The 20,043-nt window shown below is 39.9% G+C and overlaps 1 protein-coding gene across 5 annotated transcripts in view; it reads right to left on the bottom strand.

The window, feature by feature from the left end:
- Positions 1–124: 124 nt before the first annotated feature.
- The window catches only part of dok4 (docking protein 4), a 96,332-nt gene continuing 76,413 nt past the window's right edge, over positions 125–20,043 (bottom strand). For all 5 annotated transcript variants that reach the window (XM_042408101.1, XM_042408110.1, XM_042408093.1 and 2 more), the window contains 7 exons: positions 15,730–15,837; positions 13,410–13,524; positions 11,071–11,190; positions 8,495–8,684; positions 6,824–6,962; positions 3,566–3,683; positions 125–2,424 (listed from right to left, as the gene is read on the bottom strand). In XM_042408101.1, coding sequence (XP_042264035.1) covers positions 2,279–2,424; positions 3,566–3,683; positions 6,824–6,962; positions 8,495–8,684; positions 11,071–11,190; positions 13,410–13,524; positions 15,730–15,837 — 936 coding nt within the window. In that variant the 3' untranslated portion in view covers positions 125–2,278. The remainder of the gene's footprint in view (positions 2,425–3,565; positions 3,684–6,823; positions 6,963–8,494; positions 8,685–11,070; positions 11,191–13,409; positions 13,525–15,729; positions 15,838–20,043) is intronic.

Here is a 20,043-nt window from a genome sequence, read left to right as displayed (position 1 = left end):
AGGTTGGCCCAAATACTCGTATCATTTACTTAAAGGTCCAGTGTGCAGAATTTAGTGGCATCTAGTGGAATGGACTTGGCAGAAATGGAATATAATATCCATAAGTATCTTTTAATTAGTGTATATTCACCTTAAAATAAGAATCGTTGTGTTTTTGTTACCTTAGAATGAGCCCTTTATATCTACATAGGGAGCGGGTCGTCTTCTACAGAGCCCAGGGTACTCAGTTGGTTGCTGCTCGATGACACTCAATCCTAGACACTGGTCCTTTAAGTGCCACTCTGGTGTGACCTTTGGTAAAAATGAATCTTCAGAAAACCTTTATTTAACCATGCTGTGTCTGCAGCACAGTTCCATGATTCATTTTGGACCCAATTTCACATATCACTGAGGCTTTTAGAGGCACACTGAGTGCCCCTTATGTCCCATCTGATTAGCTTAAGATCTGCTCTGGTGTGACCTTAGGGTAAAAATAAATCATAACCCTGTGGGAAGAAGAGATTATTCATTTCCACCTCTGTCAATTAGAATCTGTGTATGCCAACGCTCAAACATGTTTTCTTCTGTTTCAGTGGAGAATTTCACAATATAGTATGTAGGGTTTTGTCACTCTAGTAAGGAAAAATTATTAGGGAAAAATGAATCTCATTAAAAAAAATCTGGCATTCAAGTAGTCAAAAGTAAGGACACTGAATACCAGTTATTGGCAGGTTCAATTCAAATGTATCATCAGTCAGGGCATTCAAAAATGTATGCTCTAAGCCTCCCTTCCATTTCTAACCCTTGAATAATATAAGAAAAATAACTGGCTTGTGCAAATATAGCAGAATGTAAGTATGTGGCCACTAGGAGGGGTAATAAGACTACATCCCAGAGAAGACTGAAGCTCTAAGGGCAAATGAATATCCAGTATAGTACAGGAGCCAATCCAGAGAAAATGAATCCGATCACAGTTTCATTCCACAGTTCAGAGCGGTTCAGAACCTCAGCGCAGCATACAGATCCAGTAACTGCAAAGTCACATCAGTTATCAGCAAAGTCAAAGGCATCGATCCAGATGCAGACATACAGTGAAATGATCAAGTGTTCTTCATACGAGTGTTTCAGCTGGCACTGGTACACTGGGAAATTTCCTCATGGGAACTCAAATTTCAGTGTACTTCAGATGATAGCACAGTCCATGTGGTGCTATTAAGGCACCATGCAGCCCCGGTCCACATTGATCCCATGGCAGCTATTTGAAACTTGTGTCACTCTTGGAGGTGAGAAACTCAAGCCAGAAGAACAGATCCAGCTTTGCTAGTCCTACTGTATACCCATAATAAAAAAACAATGGGCATTGGATGAAAATTTGGCATTTCATTGATTCATCACTAAAAACCTTGGTAAAAACGCATGACTCTCACAAACATAGGTGCATTTTGTTAGTCCAATATATCTGGATCACCATAGCTAGCCACCAGATCTAGCCAGGTAGCTAGCTAGTAGGTAACAAGATAGTATCTATTCAGTGTATCTGTAAAGGTCTCAGTATGCTTCAAACAAACCAATTTGAATGTCTTCTGACCACATCTAAGAGCTAAAGCATTTATAGCTGTTCTGAATGGCTACACTTGAAGCTGGGCCTGGTAATCTTGATGCAATGTATCATTTAACATTTGTGCTGCAGGGTCAGGGAAACTGACTGCCCTATGTGACGTCATGCTAGATCTCTTTTCAGGGCTTTGCTCAAAGTGCCTTCTCTTACTCTGAATTTCTACCATTATGGCTTGTAAAACTTTAGAATCATCATCATAATTTCCAATAAACTCTTCCAGTGCAGCTATTCAGAACATGTCTTTTAGACATGGTTAGACAAAATGTAGTACAACCTATGTTATTTTAAGCACACTGAGAGCTTTAAATCCTTACTTTACAGAGTAGACTATACAATAATCTTCAAGGCAGAGTTTCTCAGCCTGAGAGTGGAGAAACGTCAAATATCCCCCCTCTACTGTGGCATTGTGGGAACTGCAGTCACGTAAGGAAGCCCAATTTCCTTGCAGTCTTTTGCAGAGTTCTGTTTTCATTTCCTGCTTTCTGCATTCAAGATGGTCTGTCGGCCAGTGTTAGTCCCGCTTACAATATCTCCTGTGAGGTGTAACGTTGGGCTGTAAAACAAATATAAGAGGGGAGTGTGTGTATTTGTTTCAGTGTGTGAGTAGTGTGTGCCTGCATGCATGTGGGTAAGTGTGTGTGTGTATTTTTCAATGTCTGTGTCTCGTTCTGTGTGTGTATGTCACTGTCCAGGGTAGGTGGGGTAGTGTGTCGGGGAGTGTGTGTGTATGTGCGGCTGGGACTGTGCATGTGTGTTTGCCATGGGCAGTGTGGCGTGGCGGTCAGGAGGCAGGCGGGTGGACAGCAGGTCGTCTTCTGCGGCATCACCTGCAGATGGAGCAGAAATAAAGCTGTTACTGTAGCACTGTGACTTTATGTCTCCTGGGAGTTAACAGAACGAACCATTACTACAACCCATCATTTTACTTCTTTGCAATAGAAACAACCTGTTTCAACAATTTTTTTGGAATGTAATTTGCTTGATATCTCTGCAGTTTTCTACAAGTCAGAATAAAAGGAATACTTAAGAGGAATAGTTAATTTTGGGAAATACACTTATTTGCTTTCTTTCTCAAAGTTGGATATCAGTCAGGATGCTGTTAGCTTAGCTTAGCATAAATCTAGGAGGCAGGGGGATCAGCTAGACAAAAATATACTTTCCAACACATCTAAAACTACTCACTAATTAACATGTTGTATCTCGTTTTTTTAATTCGCACACAAAAAAGAATTACTTGTAAAAATGACAGTGTGAGCTTTTAGGTGGAGTTAGGTAATGGAACCAATGTATTTCTTGGTCAACAACAGCTGGGTCCAGTGACAGCTTCCTGAAGTCACAGTGAGGTTGCCAGGTCTGATACCATTTTCGTTTACAATCATTATGCTAAGCTAAGGTAACCACGTCCTGACTCCAGCTCTGTATGAGATTCATTTCAATCTTGTCATCTAACTTTTGGAAAGAAAGCAACTTTATCAACACTTTTAACACTGAATATGAGATCATTATTGACTAGTTAAAGGATAACTAGTTGATAAAGGTGACATTTAATCAATTGAAAGATAATAACGAGAAGCTGTGAGTATCATCTATGGTAAGAATCACCCATTAATCTAACCCAGTACAGACTCTATCAGTCCTATTATATCAATTTATATCTTGACCAGATGAAAAAAAAATATTTAAGTGAAAAACTCAACATACATTGAAGGGCTTGTTTTCAAGTCTGTGTGTAGGCACCTTTAACAAATAAATCATAAAAATTGCTCTTTTTGCATGTAATAAGAGTAATTGGGGCATCAAGGAATGCAAGTGCAATTTTATGTCTATACAAGTACAGAAATTGCACCACACCAGCAGATAACCGAACAACCTCCATGGTACAATCACGAAATTAGTTAAAAGCAGAATGGACTGGTGGCAAAAATAGATAAAATACACAAATATTGTTTAAAGGCTCATGTGGCTTACCGCTGCCAGGGTCCATGCCGCTCTGGTTTCCAGTAATGTGGTGCCAGTAAGCGGATCGGGGCAGGATGGCGGTGGGGGTGCATGGGTAGGAGCCAGATTCTGAACCCTTAGACATCAACTGGAAGTAACACACACACACACACACATCATCAGGGATTTAAAACAAGTGCAATGTGTGTTACATTAGATAGATTAGTATTTCAACAAACCTCTTCAACTTCACTATAACACTGATATTTTAGTGAATTTTTAACACTGCATGAGGATTAATAGCATGGTTTGGTAACACCTCTAATAAAGATCAGAAGTGTAGCTGTAGGTAGAAAATTGCCACAACTGGATGAGATGTATACCATCTGCTGAGGGAGGAGGGCACAAGAGTAATTTCAGTGACATTACCCACCCAGGTCATCACTTACCTTTACACCTGTTCTGTTCTGTAACATCCACTTGACAGTATTACTATCATTATATAGTGTATTATATTCAGTACATATTATAGTTTATTTTGCACCTGTAGGAGATCCATGCTTACTTACACACACACACACACACACACACACACACACACACACTTATTCTCCCCCTTTGGTTTTTCACTCTGGTGTGACTTCTGATAAAAACACTAACCAGACGCCAGTCGTAAATTAAAGAAAGGCTTTGCTTGAAGTTTAGTTTATTAAGGTTATGTCATCTTGCAACCTATATATTATTGGTTACAAAATAATACCAGTCAAAATGGGCCAACTCTGAATTTTCTATGATAACATTTAACTAAGTTAATCATGGATAGATTAAATTGCCACACACTGCATGTAAAAACACTGCCCTCCACTGGTCACCTTTAGTAAGGTTTTGAACACTGAACAGAGACCTGCTGTAATAATGTATACAATTTTCTGGCTATTTTATTCACTAAATTGTTGTTAAACTTTATATGACTTGTAGTAGGACTTTAATATGTGTATGAAGGATTATTTTGATAGTTGCAATAAAGAACTGATATTCAGTGGTCCAATAGAAATATAACTTGGAATGATATGATGCATGTGTAATAAATTGCAGATATTTTATTGTGCTTTTCTAATATTATATTTACTATGTACTAGACATTAAAAAGTTTGATCATTTTATTGTGTAACCTAATTAAGTTGTTCAACCCAGGTATTGGGAAAATGAATTACATTATAGACATGTATTGTCTCTGAATATTCAAATTATGTATTGAACTATGCAATTTATGTATAAATGTGATTGATCATGGTGAGCGTGGAAGCTTTGATTGTCAACTTAATCTTGAGTAATCATTCAGTGCACCAACTCAGAGGGAATCACATGTTTTCTCTCAGACAAAAGATTCTCTAAAACACGCCCATGCCGGAGGCCAGGATAAATAACATGTCAGCCTCCACGTTGCTCTTCCTCCTTTTTGCATCTCCAAGGAGACACATGTCACGTTTCTAAGGGCTTCTGCCATATTAACTTTGTCTGCACTATTTTCTTGTATCACATGATCTCCTAAGTTAACTTCATTTTCTTTTGTCGAGCTACGTGCAGTATTGTAACATCCAGTGAAACAAACTTTATGTTGAAATTCTTTTGTGCTTAGTAACATGAAGTATAGTTTTGTTTCGGCCAGCGAGGTTATTTTTTCAATTTATTTAGTAAGGAAGTGAGTATACTCAGTCAGGAGACTTCAAGGCAAACAACCCGCTCTTCCACAGATCAAGACATCTTTAACGCCGTGTTCCCAGAGACAACCGTATCAAATTGTTTTTTTCTCTTCCTTGTCTAATGGTTGAACCTTGTGGTGATTTGGTGACTCACCGGAAGAGACCATTAAAACAACACTGTGTCTTAAGGATCCTACAACGTTCACAAGCAGAAAACATCTGCCCGGGACGCCACAGCCACTAAACAGCTGATTTCTCATTGACCTGACGCAGCAGACAGCCTGCTGAGTCACCAGTTCATCTGAGGACAAATAGGAAATGTAGGATAAACAAACCTCTCCTGCTCTTCATCCTCTTCTGTGATTTAAGAGTTGGTGTTGTTTAAATTGAACTTTACAGTTAAATTCTTAGACAAGTTGGTTAGTCAGATTACCTTACACTATAAAAGAAGGGTTTAAATTACAGACTGTGTTTTTATTATTCATTGTATGTATTTTGTAAGAAGCACAAACTTTTCACTGCATCAGAATACATCATTGCCAAATTAACCTAACATGTTAGCAAACTGTTACCTATTTACACATCAAGAAGACATAGAGCAATGTAGCATACACTTGGAGTTGTGCTTCTGGCCACCTGATGAATTCCAATATTCCTTCTCCTTTTAGCTCTGCTTTAGTCTCCACCAACTCCTCAAACAAAAAATATGTTTAGTTTGTGGGCAGCTGTGGCTGCGGAGGTAGAGCGGGTTGTTTACTAATTAGAAGTCTGCATGTCGAAGTGTCCTTGGGCAAGATACTGAACCCCAAATGGCTCCTGATGACTGTGCCATCGGTGTGTGTGAGTGTGTATGTAGGCGAACGAGTATTAGAACTCCTGATGTGCCGATTGGCACCTTGTATGTCAGCCTCTGCCATCAGTGGATGAATGTGTGTGGAAATGGGTGAATGTTGGCATGTAGCATAAAGGGCTTTGAGTGGTTGGAAGATTAGAAAGGCGCTATATAAATGCAGTCCATTTACTATTTAGCTCTTAAGCTGCTAAATGCTCCACTGTGTTCAACAGCTAGTTGCTAACTTGGGTTTATTGGAACTTCTTCACTGAAAACAGCTTCCTGCTGCTGCTGGAAACAAGAGCTGTTGAGAACAGTGAGACTGAAACAAGTCAGTTAAAGAGGACCTATTATGCTCAATTCAGCTCTAATTTTTTATTTTTGGACTCCACTAGAGTAGCTCTGCTCTGATAGCTGAGGGGAGCTGCAGAGTTGGGTGGTAACTCTGTGGGTCTGTCACTACAAAGGACCCCTTTCTAATTATATGTAGTTATTTAAGCCATATTTAATACAAAAATATTGATTAGTGCAGCTTTAACCTTACTTGAGGTTAAAGTTTACAATAACAAATGAACAATTAACATAACTTGATTTGTATACAGGGCTCCTTTACAAGACAGGACCACAAGATAATGTAATATTACAAAACGTAATAAGAATATCCATTTAGACCATGACTAAAAAAGCAATATAACATCTGTTGACTGATTTCTGAAGCAAAGGTTTCTATGTGTGATAGCCAGGCAGCCTCACCCTGCTGTTTTTCTCCATCTCCAGCAGGACCTTCTTGTGCTGTTCAGCGATGGCCAGCGTGGAGGAGTGAACTCTCTGGTAGATCTGCTCTCCCTCTCTGGTCTGAAAGGTGTAGAGGCCTTCACCGCTGTCACACATCCTACACACAACAGCAACTCCGTAAGGACATGTTTTAAAAAAAACATCTTTGGCTGACATACAGCAGTGATACTGGGCAATATTATGGAGGATTTCAATCAACAGTCTGTAGAACCTGCAGTACTGCCGGCCTCATTGTGCCTTAATGAGCTCCTAAGGTAAGACACTTAATGGAAGTTCATCAGTGCAGAGTTTTCTCATGGAATTCATGTTCTTTGATCTAAATTCTGTTTCATTGACTCTTCCATCCTCACAAGAAAACAAATTTTAGGGGAAACAGCTTTAAAGCCATTTGATACAGGGTTTGAATCAAAATTCCAATGCAAAAATACAAGAAGTGCACAACTGGTCAACAATAGATTCTCTGAGCTCTAGCAGCAAAGATAATACTTTCATACTTCTCAACAAAATAAAAAGAAAGTATTGGTGAGACGTCAAGAAGATGGTGAGTTTGATGGACTGGCAGTGTTAGGTAGGATCATAATGCTTTATTTGTTTACAGGGCCACTAAATCTTTGTTGTGCATGAAAGAAAGAAAACTCTTTTCTGTTCCTGAGAACTGAAAATGCATAAGCTTCGTAAACACAAACCCAGACCAAAGGTGAAGCTAGTGATAAATGTTAGCTTAATGAAATGCACTGGCAGTAAACTAGCTAGAAATGAACAAGTCCCAAGATCTGGTGGCAGCCTGTTGTAGCAGCTCCTTCTTTTTCACCCTTGTTTTGACTTTCTCTCCCTATTTCCTCTACGGTAAACACTGAATTTCTCCCAAGTATTGTAATGTTTATAATGTATATAGATTGACTTCCATTTACTTGACTTCTTATTTTGTTTGTTTTTATTACTCCTAGTTCATATCTGTTTCCTTTGTCTCCTGCACTGCTGTAACATGCGAATTTCCCCTCTGGGGATCAATAACGTCTTCTTATGACAGTGATGCAGTACAACAGACCCACAGCCAGAGTGCGCTCCTACTTTTTCGCTTTGTTCCAGACCTCACACACATACACACACATACACACACACACACACACATATGCTCTGTTATCTGCATGCTGACCCAATCATAGCTTGTCAGGTTTTATCAAAGAAGAGGAGATAAGGAGGTCTGGCCCAGCATTGATTCAGCGTCTAATCTATTCAATCAATCTCTTCATGGGGCTCAGCCCAACACAACCAAGCAGTGCGTGTGTGTGTGTGAGAGAGAGAAAGAAAGAGAAAGAGAGATAGATAGAGAGAGATAGAGAGAGAGAGAGAGAGAGAGGGGTATCCTTGGACTGACCGGAGACTGACTGACAAGTACACACACACACACACACACACACATACACACACATGTTGGTTGTAAGTTCCGATAAAGGTCTTAAATACACATCGATGTAACAAAGGATCCCTAATTTGACATTGACTTTGTATGTATGTGTGGCAAACTGTGATGTATATAACCTGTGTCTATTTGGGGACAGTCAGAGATCAAACATCTCCCCCACCTTCTGCCTCTCCCTCCCCCTGCCCTCTTATCTCTGGTCTCACCGTCCGGCTTCGAAGGTGAAGCGGGTGGCGTCACGTCCGTAGCGCCGCAGGGAGCAGAGCGGCCAGGTGACCAGCTTTGTGCGAGGGTTGTGGATGTCCCAAAGGTAGATGTTTTCGTGGGTGATCTGCATCATGCACTCCCCGTAGATATCCAGGTTGGGACAAGGGAGGAGGAACACATTGAAACGCTCTGAGGAGACCAAGCAGTGACAGGAACAGTGTCAGGGACTAATTATCAGTGTGGTTTGATGATTTGCTTCAGGAATTTCACCAGAAGGAAGCCATGGTAGAGAGCTGAAGTGCTCTGTTGCACTGGCTTTCATTGTTCATGGTAATGTGTCATGGAGAAGCTCTTTCATCAGTCTTTCTGAATGGTTTGGCCTAATTGGCTCAACAATTGTGTCTAAGGTGAAGAGAAATAGAGAAAGGTCTGTTTTTAAAAGCTATCAGTACTTCTGTAGCCTCAAACTGAATCTCTGTGGAGTTCCGCTTCACTTGCTCCTGTTTGGACTTTCAGATATCAGCCTCATTGCTTTACATCCAGATCAGAGTTAAGTTACTGCTAATGCAAACCCATCATTTCCTGCTGCTGCTTCATATTAAAAGTTTACCACTGGTGAATCAGTCGGAGGTTTTTATTGTGAAGCTGCAATAGGAAGTGCATCGCATTTGTTAAAGGGTTAGCGGAGCTTCGTTAGTGGTGCTATTCTTCAGTAAAAACAGCTCTACACATCAAGATACGGACATATTCTGTGTTATTTGGTCAGCGGACCATTTTAAATATTGCAGGGAGGAGCAGCACAAGCAGAAACAGCCACAGTGAGATGTTAGATAAAGAGCTCTTACTGCATCTGTACTGTGCTGGGGAAACACACTCACATCGCACCAGCATGGCCTGAGCGAATGCAGCTGGTCACAGCTCAGCTTGGCGCAAGTATCCCCTCTCACATGAAAAATAGCCAAACAATATTTTGTTAACATTTAATAATGACAGGCACTTTGATAGTGCCTGTCTGGTTAAACACCTCAGTATGCTTTACATTAAGGGCTTGCTGGATTGTCTAAGAGCCTCTAAAGCCCACTTTCCAATGGATGTGTAGATGATTGAAAGTAGGCAGTACTTCTTCTTAAGTTCTCTTTTTATTCTTCACACTGTTTCAATTAAACTGTTTCCATCACTTTTTGTGTGCACAACTGGGCATAACAGTACGAATGCTTTCAGTGAGTATCTGTCTGAAAGTGTGCTCCATTATCTGGCTCTGTCTTGTACACACAAAACACACTGAATTCCTGCAGGGAGATTGAGGAGGCAGAGGGATGCCGACCATTCAACACTTTCGCCTTTACACATGGTCTGACAACACATCGTATAAACTAGTCTGCTGCCTTAAGACTCCTGGCATATGAAGATGTTGAATGCTGCAAAAAAACAACAACTGTTTGTTTAATATTTGTGAAACTCCAGGAACAAGCTTTCAGCTTTTAATACTGACTAGTGCAGTGCCTGTTCAAAACATGCCTGTTCAGAACGGGACGATTGATTAGCCTCTGGCTGCTACTTCAACGCATAGAAAAATGAATACAGTTGATATGAGGTGTGAATGAGTATATACACCAACAACATGAAAGAGACTAACGTTCAGTTATACACAGATATAATAAATAATAAGTACTCTAAAAGTAAATAAATGTTCTTTTCTCATTCCAAGTAGCCTAAAATAAGGGCCGCATTTAAAAATAAAATAATGCGCATCCTAAAATAAAGTAGATCAATCATATTGGGCTCTTAAATCGCTCCTATTTTCTGTGCCTTCAGTTCGGATTTGAGTGGGTAGTGCTGCTCCAAAGATTTGTGCTTTGTCCATAGTGACGCTACACAATCGCCACGGTCTCGGAACATCTGAGACAAAGTAGTTTTGAACTGCTTTTGGGAAGTATTTTCTACATGTTTGATGTGTAACTACAGTCATTGTGTATTGGGCTCTGGGTGCTTCCAAAGTGCCGGTGACCTATACTCAACAATGTACCTGAACGCCTCCTGTGTAGTCACTTGTTGCTGACCTGCTAAATGTGCTGCTAATGCAATGCTTTCTGTCTAGACATGGCTTGACAGTGTCCATTCTTGATCAAAAGCTGTTTTCGCTGTCTACTTTTCCCTTTTTAGAGCACTTTTCTTTGACTTGTGTCACACCTCGTCTCTGGTCTATCTGACATGCTGGAGTACGTACATACAGAGATTCCTTCCTTTAGTAGAGAGATGATATGTGAGTAAGCAAATACGTAAAAATGAAAAATGAGATAAAATGGCCCTAGATTCCAGAAATTGTTTCAAGCAAGTCAACTTTTGAAACAAATTGAGTTAAAAACACATATTTTATTGCATTTTTGCCTCTTATTTTCCTATCTATTTCCCTATTCACTGCAGTCACTGCTAGCTCCACTGTTGAGACAGACAGGTGTCTCCTCTGTTATACGTGGTGCAAGCTGCGATCCCTCACTGGCTTCCCACTCACCAGCACTGTCAATTATGTTTGAGGGAGTGCCAAACTGAGCTTGAAACTGGAGCTGTGAATTACCTGTGTGTTCACACTGCACCCCCGCTGCCAGGAGGTCCGGCTCTCCCATACTGATGTCATTAAGCCGTGTGCCCAGACACTCGATTGACAGTGTCTTGAACCAGTCCTCTGCTTCCAGCTCTGGACAGAGAGACAAATATGGTAAACTCCCTCCAGCAGTAAGAATTGTTAAATTGAGAATAACATCCAGTGGAAATAATGCATGCAGAATTCCTCAAAACTGTATTAAGATTACAGAGGAATGTACTATAGCCCACACCACCTGCGGGACACAATTAGGTCTGATCCCTTAAATTCTGTTTTGTAGTTTCACACTATTCCAATAATCTGCAAGTGGCTGTAATGCAAGAAACACAGCAATGTGCAAACAAAGGAACAAACAAAAAAGTTGTGAAAATAACTGAATTCATGTTAATTCTACAAAGACATTCTAAAATAGCCTGGACAAAATCATTGGTACCCTTTAGAAGAAATAACTGATTTGTAGTGATACTTTAAGCAGACTATTGTGTTTAAATTAGTATCACAGATGTTTTCAATCTTATAATCACTCATGCAGCTCAGTTTAAAAGGAGAAAATTACTCACTCTGCTGTTTCTTGCCACTGTGTGCATCACATTGAGCATGAAAAACAGGAGGAAAACTAGAGAGTGGTCTGAAGACAGTAGAAAAAAGGTAATTCCAAAGCATGGTCAACGTAAAGGTTACAAGACCATCTCCAAAGAGCTTGATGTTCCTGTTACCACTGTTGACAATATTATTAAGAAGTTAAAGGCCCATAGAACTGTAGCCAACATCTCTGGACGTGGTCTCGAGAGGAAAACTGGCCCGAGATTGAACAGAAGGATTGAATCGAATGATCGAGAAAGAATCAAGGAAAACTTCAATACAGATCCAAGCTGATCTTCAAGTTCAAGGTACAATAGTCAATCAAGTCGCACCATCCATCGCCGTCTGAATGAAAATGGGCTCCATGGTAGAAGACCCAGGAAGACCCCACTTCTAAGAGGGAGACACAAAAAAGCCAGACTGGACTTTGCCAAAATGCATGTTGTCAAGCCACAGTCCTTCTGGGAGAATGTTCTTTGGACAGACAAAATTAGAGCTTTTTGGTAAATAACACCAACCCTATGTTTACAGAAGAGAAAATTAAGCCTTCAAAGAAAAGAACACCATGCCTACCGTGAAACGAAATGGAGGAGGCTCAGTGACATTTTGGGGTTGCTTTACTGCCTCAGGCACTGGGTGCCTTGAATCTGTGCAGGGCACAATGAAATCAGAGGAGTATCAATTTTGCATTTTGGCATTTTGGAGTAAAACGTACAGCCCAGCGTCAGAAAGCTGTGTCTTAGTTGCAGGACATGGGTCTTCCAGCAGGATAATGACCCCAAACATACATCAAAAAGCACCGAAGAGTAGATGAGAAGAAAACATTGGACTGTTCTGAAGTGGCCTGCTATGAGTCCTGTTCTGAATCTTATTGAACATCTGTGGAAAGAGCTGAAATTTGTAGTTGGGAGACGGCACCCATCAAACCTGAGAGAATTGGAGCAGTTTGCTCAAGAAGAGAGGGCCGAACTACCAGTGGAGAAGTGTAGAAACCTTAATCAGAGTTACAGAAAGTGATTGACTGCAGTTATTGCCTCCAAAGGCTGAGCTACAAAATATTAAGTTAAGGGTACCAATATTTTTGGCCATGCCATTTTCATTTGTTTTATTGTATTAAATAATATGTTAAGTTGTAAATCAAAATCAAAGTTTCAGTTATATTCAATTTTAAATAAAGAAGGATGGATACCATATACTTCTGTCAGTTTCAACTTAATACAGAGAATTTTTTTTTTTTTTTTTAAAAAGGTGGAAGGGTACTAATATTTTAAGCCATGTCTAGATATAGTATATATAGTCTTGCTCTCTCAGCCAAAAACTGACACACTATTCTCAATATAAAAACAGTTTCAGTAGGACTGTACAGTGTTAATGCATTAAAGACAAAGTGTTTTCCTCACAGGAGTGAGATGAGAAGAAGAATACCACCCTCTGAAATGAGTGTGGAATTGATCTTCTCATCTATTGTACTCACAAACTGTTTTTCACAATGTGAATCCACTACTTCACATACATTATCCACCATGTTGAATCTCCAAAGTGCAGAAAACCAACCTTTAATGAACTGAAAATCAAGCAGAGTGTGTGTGGACTACAGTTTGTCTCCTGGGTCTGGTGTGACATGACTGTATCCACAGTACTAGGCATGGTCAAACATGGTTGGTGCTGTTTATCACCCCATGCCATCTGAAAACTAAACGTGTTTGTGTGTGTGTGTGTCCATACATTACCTGATTCACAGGTAAAGGTGCGTGAGGTGTCGTCCGTAAACACAATGGCCACAGCCTGTCGCTTGGTATCCCGCGGCAACCGTGTGACATTCTTAACGTTGCTAATCTCTGTCACCTAGACAATAGGTCAAAGGTAAAACAGTCAATGAAAATATCTTGTATTGGTACATTATATGTGATCAACCTTTTTGTTATTGTTTGATTAAAGGGATGAGACCACAGTAAAGTCAGCTTGTGAGAAAAAAAACAATGTCACTAATAAACTGGAGGTCTTTGAATTGAGGTTGATTAGGGCGATACGCTGATCATCCTGTGAGATTTGCTGTTACTTTGGAGAGGAGTAAATGACAGTTCTCCTGAATACACACCTAAATATGCACTCTATCATACTTTCTCTAAACTATCACATCCTTCAACAGCTCTTTGGGAAACTGTAAACCATAGAGTTGCAGAGTGGGAGGAGTTATTTTCTGGTATCGACGGTTGAGGTTCAGTTCATTCATCCATTAAAACATGGAAATTACAGTGTTACCAAGATAACTGACCAACACTGATTACCAAAACATAGGAAATAAATACGCATAAATACCAGTACCAAAATGGAACTTGGTTGTTGCCAGATTTGTGTGCTTGTAATCAGTCACTCCGACTCCAACAGAGTGATAGGTTTTCTCTCTAGAGGATCACAACATTTTTTCCCATTCTCCAGTTAAACTTTCATTTATATCAGATCAGTAATTTAAAGGAAGCTTTCACAATTTTTCAAGTCTGTCTTAAAAAAAACAGTCAGGAGCCGAAATGAACATTGAAACATGTTTTTCTTGCTGTAATCATTCCTCTTGTTCATACTGACTATCAGAAGATTCCTTCATAATGTACTTACAATGGAAGTGATGGAGGACAAAATCCACAGTCCTCCTTCTGTGCAAAAATGTATTTAAAAGTTTATCTGAAGCTAATATGAAGCTTCAGCATCCAAATGAGACAAATCAAGTAGATATCTTTCAACGTTACAGTCTTTTTAGTGCCAAAGTCCCTCTTTTTGTTACTATACTTCCACCACAGCTCAACAGGGAAACACTGTCTGAGGAAACTGTCTGCTAAAAAGACTGTAAATGTGTCAAATATCCACTTGATATGACTAACTCAGACTGATGAAGCCTCATATAAGCTTCACATCAACTTTTAAATGACTGTGTGGACACACTGTGGATTGTGGCCTCCATCACTTACATTGAAATCACATTTGAAAGGGATCTTTTGATAGCCAGTATGAACAGGAGGAATGATTACAGCGAGGAAAACCTCTTTCACTGTTCATATGGACACCTGACTGTTGTTTTAAGACACACTTGAAAAATTGTGAACCTACCCTTTAAGTTGATGAGTTTAATTGTTTTGAACCAGGACCTTCAGTATTTGGATTAAGTAACTCCTGAAAAATGTTTGCCAAAGTCAGCAGTCCTCTGCTGCTATGTCAATAACTATCGGATTTGACTCTGTATCAGCAGATACCCGATATTAACAGATTAGGAAACTTGAGTGGAACACCCCAGTCATTGTACTAATTATCTGTTTGGCTTCAGATTTGTGATGTGTGTTCACTCTGCACCTTCCAGACAACAATATGATCTAATGGAGAAGCTTGACTTAACTCATGCTTAACTGTGATTGGCTCAGCTGTTTCAGAGCTATAACACCAGTGATGTGACTGGCTGAGAGTGTATTTATTAATCACCACACCACCACTGATCTATATTCACCTTAACCCAGACCTTTGCACTTTGTAGCAAAGTGGCAGGTGGAGATGCACACACAGTCCCTGTTGAGCCAAGAATATCATTTTGTGAAGTTTATTGATTTGTGGAATAACACTGATTGTTTTGTATAATAGTGAAACCTTCAGTTACACCTTCACAGTGAAAGTAGAGTACACAAAGCAAAGACATTCTACAACTTCACCTAAAGTCCGCTGGTGTGTTGACAGATGCTAAGTGAAGGAGTGTGAAAGTAGACAAAAAAGGTCAGGTGAAGGAGAGGTGATGATGATGAAGAGTGAAAGATGAATAAGATCTGAGAGAAAGAGAGAGAAGAAAAAGAGAACAAGAAGGAATGTTGGTTCATGCAGAGCTCTGAAGCAGAAGATTTGACTTTAATGTGAAGGCTGACTGCTTTCATCCCTGTGTGTTTGTGTCTGTCAACTCTTTATGTTTGGTTTTCTGCTGCAGAAAAAAAAAAAGAGTATACCTGTCGCGTGCACGCACGCACACACACGCACACACACACACACACACACACACACACACACACACGCATTCACCTTAGGACAGGCTCTGATGTAAGCAGACTTCTCATCAGGATATTTCTCGAGACGACGAGGTCCTTTACTGGATGACTTCTTGAACACCAGCCAGCAACGCCGATAGATCTGTAATACACACACACACACACACACACACACACACACACACACACACACACACACACACACACACACACACACACGCACAGAGTTAGGATCAAAGAAATTTAATATCAAATCCTACTTTTACATCAGTCAGAAACAGTGAGTTGATGTGACGGAAGCTAAGAAAGATGGAGAGAGTGAGGTGAAGTAGAGTAGACCGCACTTGATACATTTTACTCAAGAATTTGTTATTTAAGCAACTTTTAAAACTTTGCTTTTGCCACATAATGGAGGGAATTGTAAGTTTAACCCATAATATCACCACCAGCCACCCAGCTAACCATTTCAAAACCAGTGGTGGAGAGTGAATAAGTACATTTACAAATTTTGAAGAACTTGCACATTATTTAAGTATTTCCATTTTATTTTACTTGATACTTCTACTTCACTACAATTCACTGCGGGACACTGCTTTACTTCCTTTTGATATTAAAATTTACATCAATCATCTCACAACCTGTCAGATTTATCTGGTGACCCTTTGGAGGGGCCCGACCCTTAGGTTGGGAACCTGTAACTGTATATGAAGTAGTTCAATAGTGCCTCCTTGACCAGCTACAACAGCAAATCAGTATTAATAATGTTGTCTATTAAAATATATACTATACTGTATATATTTTATTTATTCATATAAATATAAATATATAGGCTGATTTTCTGCAAAACCAGTACTTTTACTTTAAAATTATAATAAAAATATTATCAATATTATATAATATATTAAATTTCACTGATAATAGCGTTTTCCTTTTACTTAAATATGATTTGAAATGCAGGACTTGTAATAGAAGTAAGTAAAGGGTCTGAATACTACAACGTGATTGGTTGTGGATTTTTTTCATGTCATAAGCCGAATAGCTTTTAGTACACAGAACAGCATATTGACATGAATTCATATGCAAAACTCATCCAGCCATCCCCTCTCTTTCTCTCTCCTTTAGTCTCTCAGTTGTTTACAAGAGCTTAGTTCAGTCTCGAGGGCGGGAGTGGGAGACAGAATGAGAAGTTCAGGCTGATCTTTACTGAACAAGTGTGGAATACAAATACTTTCCAACCTACATGCTCAAAAAGGAAATCTGAACACAACAGTTCATAGATTTTGCCTTTCTAAATTAGGATTGATACAGGGTAGGTCAACGGAGCAGACTCTTTCAGTGACACCCCTGCCCATTCACACCTGGACACTGATCCATAAAAATGATTTTTCTATCTTGTGTAATCACAGTCATGGTGTTCAGCTGATGCCTTTATCAAAAATGATCAGGGAGCAGTTCAGAGGCTCACTCAAGGACACTATGACCAGACATGATTATTGATGGACAGAACTGGTTGCTGTGAGGGTTTGATCATACGTGTCCACGCTGTGTCACTTCATGGTCACCCTTAAAGCACTTTTATTGCCTGGAAACGCCATTGTTTCTTGTGCGGAATTCAAATGCATATGCACACACAAGAGATGCACAGGAAATGAATCCCTTGTGAAATGAAGCTTACACATGCTCAGATGAGGTGATATTATAACTTTGAGTTTACACGAAGTTGGTGCAACATTCTGCAGTGCAGACTAAACTACAATCCCTAGTTTTCCTTTAAAACGTACTTGCTGTTACCACCAGTAACCACAATTGTTGCCAAATCATCCATTTCTGAAATCTTCAGGACTTTAAAGGAAACCTACAGGTTTGACTTCACTATAACTTCCATCTGTTAAAGACAAACACAGCTTCTTAGGGGGGGTTATAAACCTGTGTTGTTTAGTCTGAACACAGCAATCTTACTCGGGTGTGGACCAAAACAACTGAGACATATTTAGAAGAAGTGGTCAAATTCTGGAGCGGTTTGTTTGTTGTGGGAACATTATCCAACCTTGATGTGACCCAACTACAAGGCTGCAAGTTTGAGCTAAATAGCTCCTGTAGCCAGGTGCGCTCTGCATGCTGGGATGTGGATGACTGAAATCAACAGTTGCAAGCAGCTAGCCGGAGAATGAATCAGGGTCTGACCTGGACTAACAACCAAGTATGTTGCCTTCTTGATATTCGGCCAGATGACCTTCTTCGTGTGTTAACATTCTCACTCCCACCCAGACGCCAATGAGCAGAGTGAACATGTGGCTTTTAGTGATGCTTTTTGATTCACTTGAATTTTTTGTGTGAAAAGAACCCAAACTAAGAGGAAATCTTTAGCAGCTCAAAAAACAGTTTACCAACTCATCCACTGATTCAGACCAGAGAAAACAAACTGGGTTCAAAAAAAGGCCCTTACACTGTCAGCACATCTGTGATGATGAAATGGTCCTCGGTTACTTCACTGGTGTTCCCTTAACATCCTCTCTACTTCTGCTTCAGTTGGTTACTATCCCAAAATTAAGCTGAACACTCCTGAGAGAAGCTGTGACTCTTTCCACCCTTTCTGAAAACACTGCATTCTGGTCTGTGATGTCTTAGAAGACACCACAAAGCAACAAAATAAGCACAGAAATGAAACAAGCCAGTTCCATGTGACTTTTTGGCTTCAAGTTTTTCGTGTAGGGTAAATCTGCAAGGCAAATCACATGATGCTGAGCTAAAAGCCTGAAAGATGAATGTATGTATATATGATAGGCATAAAAAATAAATAAGACTATTCCTTTTGAAACAAGGAGGCTGGAAGAAGGATTTCGAAATTTTCAGAACATTCTTTTCCTGAGGTATCATTTCCTGATAAATAATTCTGTTTTGCCACTACTGTTGTGTGCTGATGGAACGTAACAGTGACTCACCCTATGAAAGGATGAATAAATATGAATAACATTTTCAATAACACAGCAGTACTAAATCATCATATGTCATCCTTTTCCAATCCCCTCGCTCTACTTCTCATCTTTGCTCAATAGTGTCTGAACTTTTTTTTTTTAGGTTTTGACATTTTAAGTTCACATTTTTATGTTTGAAATCTACTCTGAGCACACACAATTCACTGGCCGGTAAAAAAAAATACTATCAAGCTATTTTAGTTGAACAGAGGGGCAAATGTGTGATCAAGGAAAACAGCCGACCGTTATTCAAAATGCACATGTATCCATTTAAGTTTACTGTCGACACAGCACTTCAAGGTTACACTAATGCCACGCCTGGCGTAACAACATCATTTTCTGATGCTTTCATGTGAGCAGACCCCCTCTGGAATTACAGCAACTCCAAACTGTTTGGCATCAGTTTCATCTTTGAAGCTGTGAGAAGGGAGCAATTAGCACTTTGTATCTTCATCCCTCCCTCCCAGCCTCTCCTCAGCCCCCTCTCTTTAACTTCACTTAGCACTCCTTACAGCTAGTCCGTCTGCTGAGACCCAGTTACTTCAAATACTGGATGGTTGAGAGATAGAGGGAAAGGAAAGATGAAAAGTAAGAGGGAGGATAGTAGAAATGAAAGCAGTAGGGATATGTTTAGTAGCTTTAAACAAAAAGCTACTAAACTGTGGTTTCCAGGAGTTAGTATCTGATCATTGTAAGATGAAAAACCCAACATTAACACATAGTATCTCTTTTTTAAGGGCACATCCTTTATCCTCCGTCTGGTTTACTGTATCTGACACCAGTCCAAAACAAATGAAGAATGAGATTGGCTAACAGTTCTATAATTTGAAATCATGCCAATAACAAAGCTGTAACAGCCTCATATTAATGCCCATGGTGGATTTTAATGAGATGGAGCAACACAGGTGGGTGGACATTCAGTTGGCCATGTAGTGTAAGGGCGTGCTCAGACAGAACGTGAAACAAGTTTTCCCCTTGTTGTATCTGACCCTCGGAGTGTTTTTACAGTCCGTATTTATTTGCCCCTGGCGACTGATTTACTGCCTGTATGTTAGCTGTAGCTAGCTAGCAGCAGCTAACTACGCAGCAACTGTGTGTGGATTGTGTCTCTGTTTGTTCATGTGAAAGTCACACTCCAACTTATATCAGAACTTATCAGAAACAAAAAGTTTTGAAATAAGTTGGCAGGTTGAATTAGTAAACAGCTAACAGCTTCAACAACAGAGCGGTCACTCCTGCTGCTAAATGGATTGGACCAGGGCACCCCCTCAACAATCAGTAGTCCCAGATGACCTTGGTGGTAATATGCCCAACCAGCTAAAACTGGACAAGTTTCCAGCTCAAACGATTTCAGGGAAGAAATTGACTTTTGC

This window comes from Thunnus maccoyii, chromosome 1 (genome assembly GCF_910596095.1).
Source record: "Thunnus maccoyii chromosome 1, fThuMac1.1, whole genome shotgun sequence".
NCBI classification, from domain to species: Eukaryota; Metazoa; Chordata; class Actinopteri; order Scombriformes; family Scombridae; genus Thunnus; species Thunnus maccoyii.
This window is presented reverse-complemented; position numbering and strand designations above follow the sequence as displayed.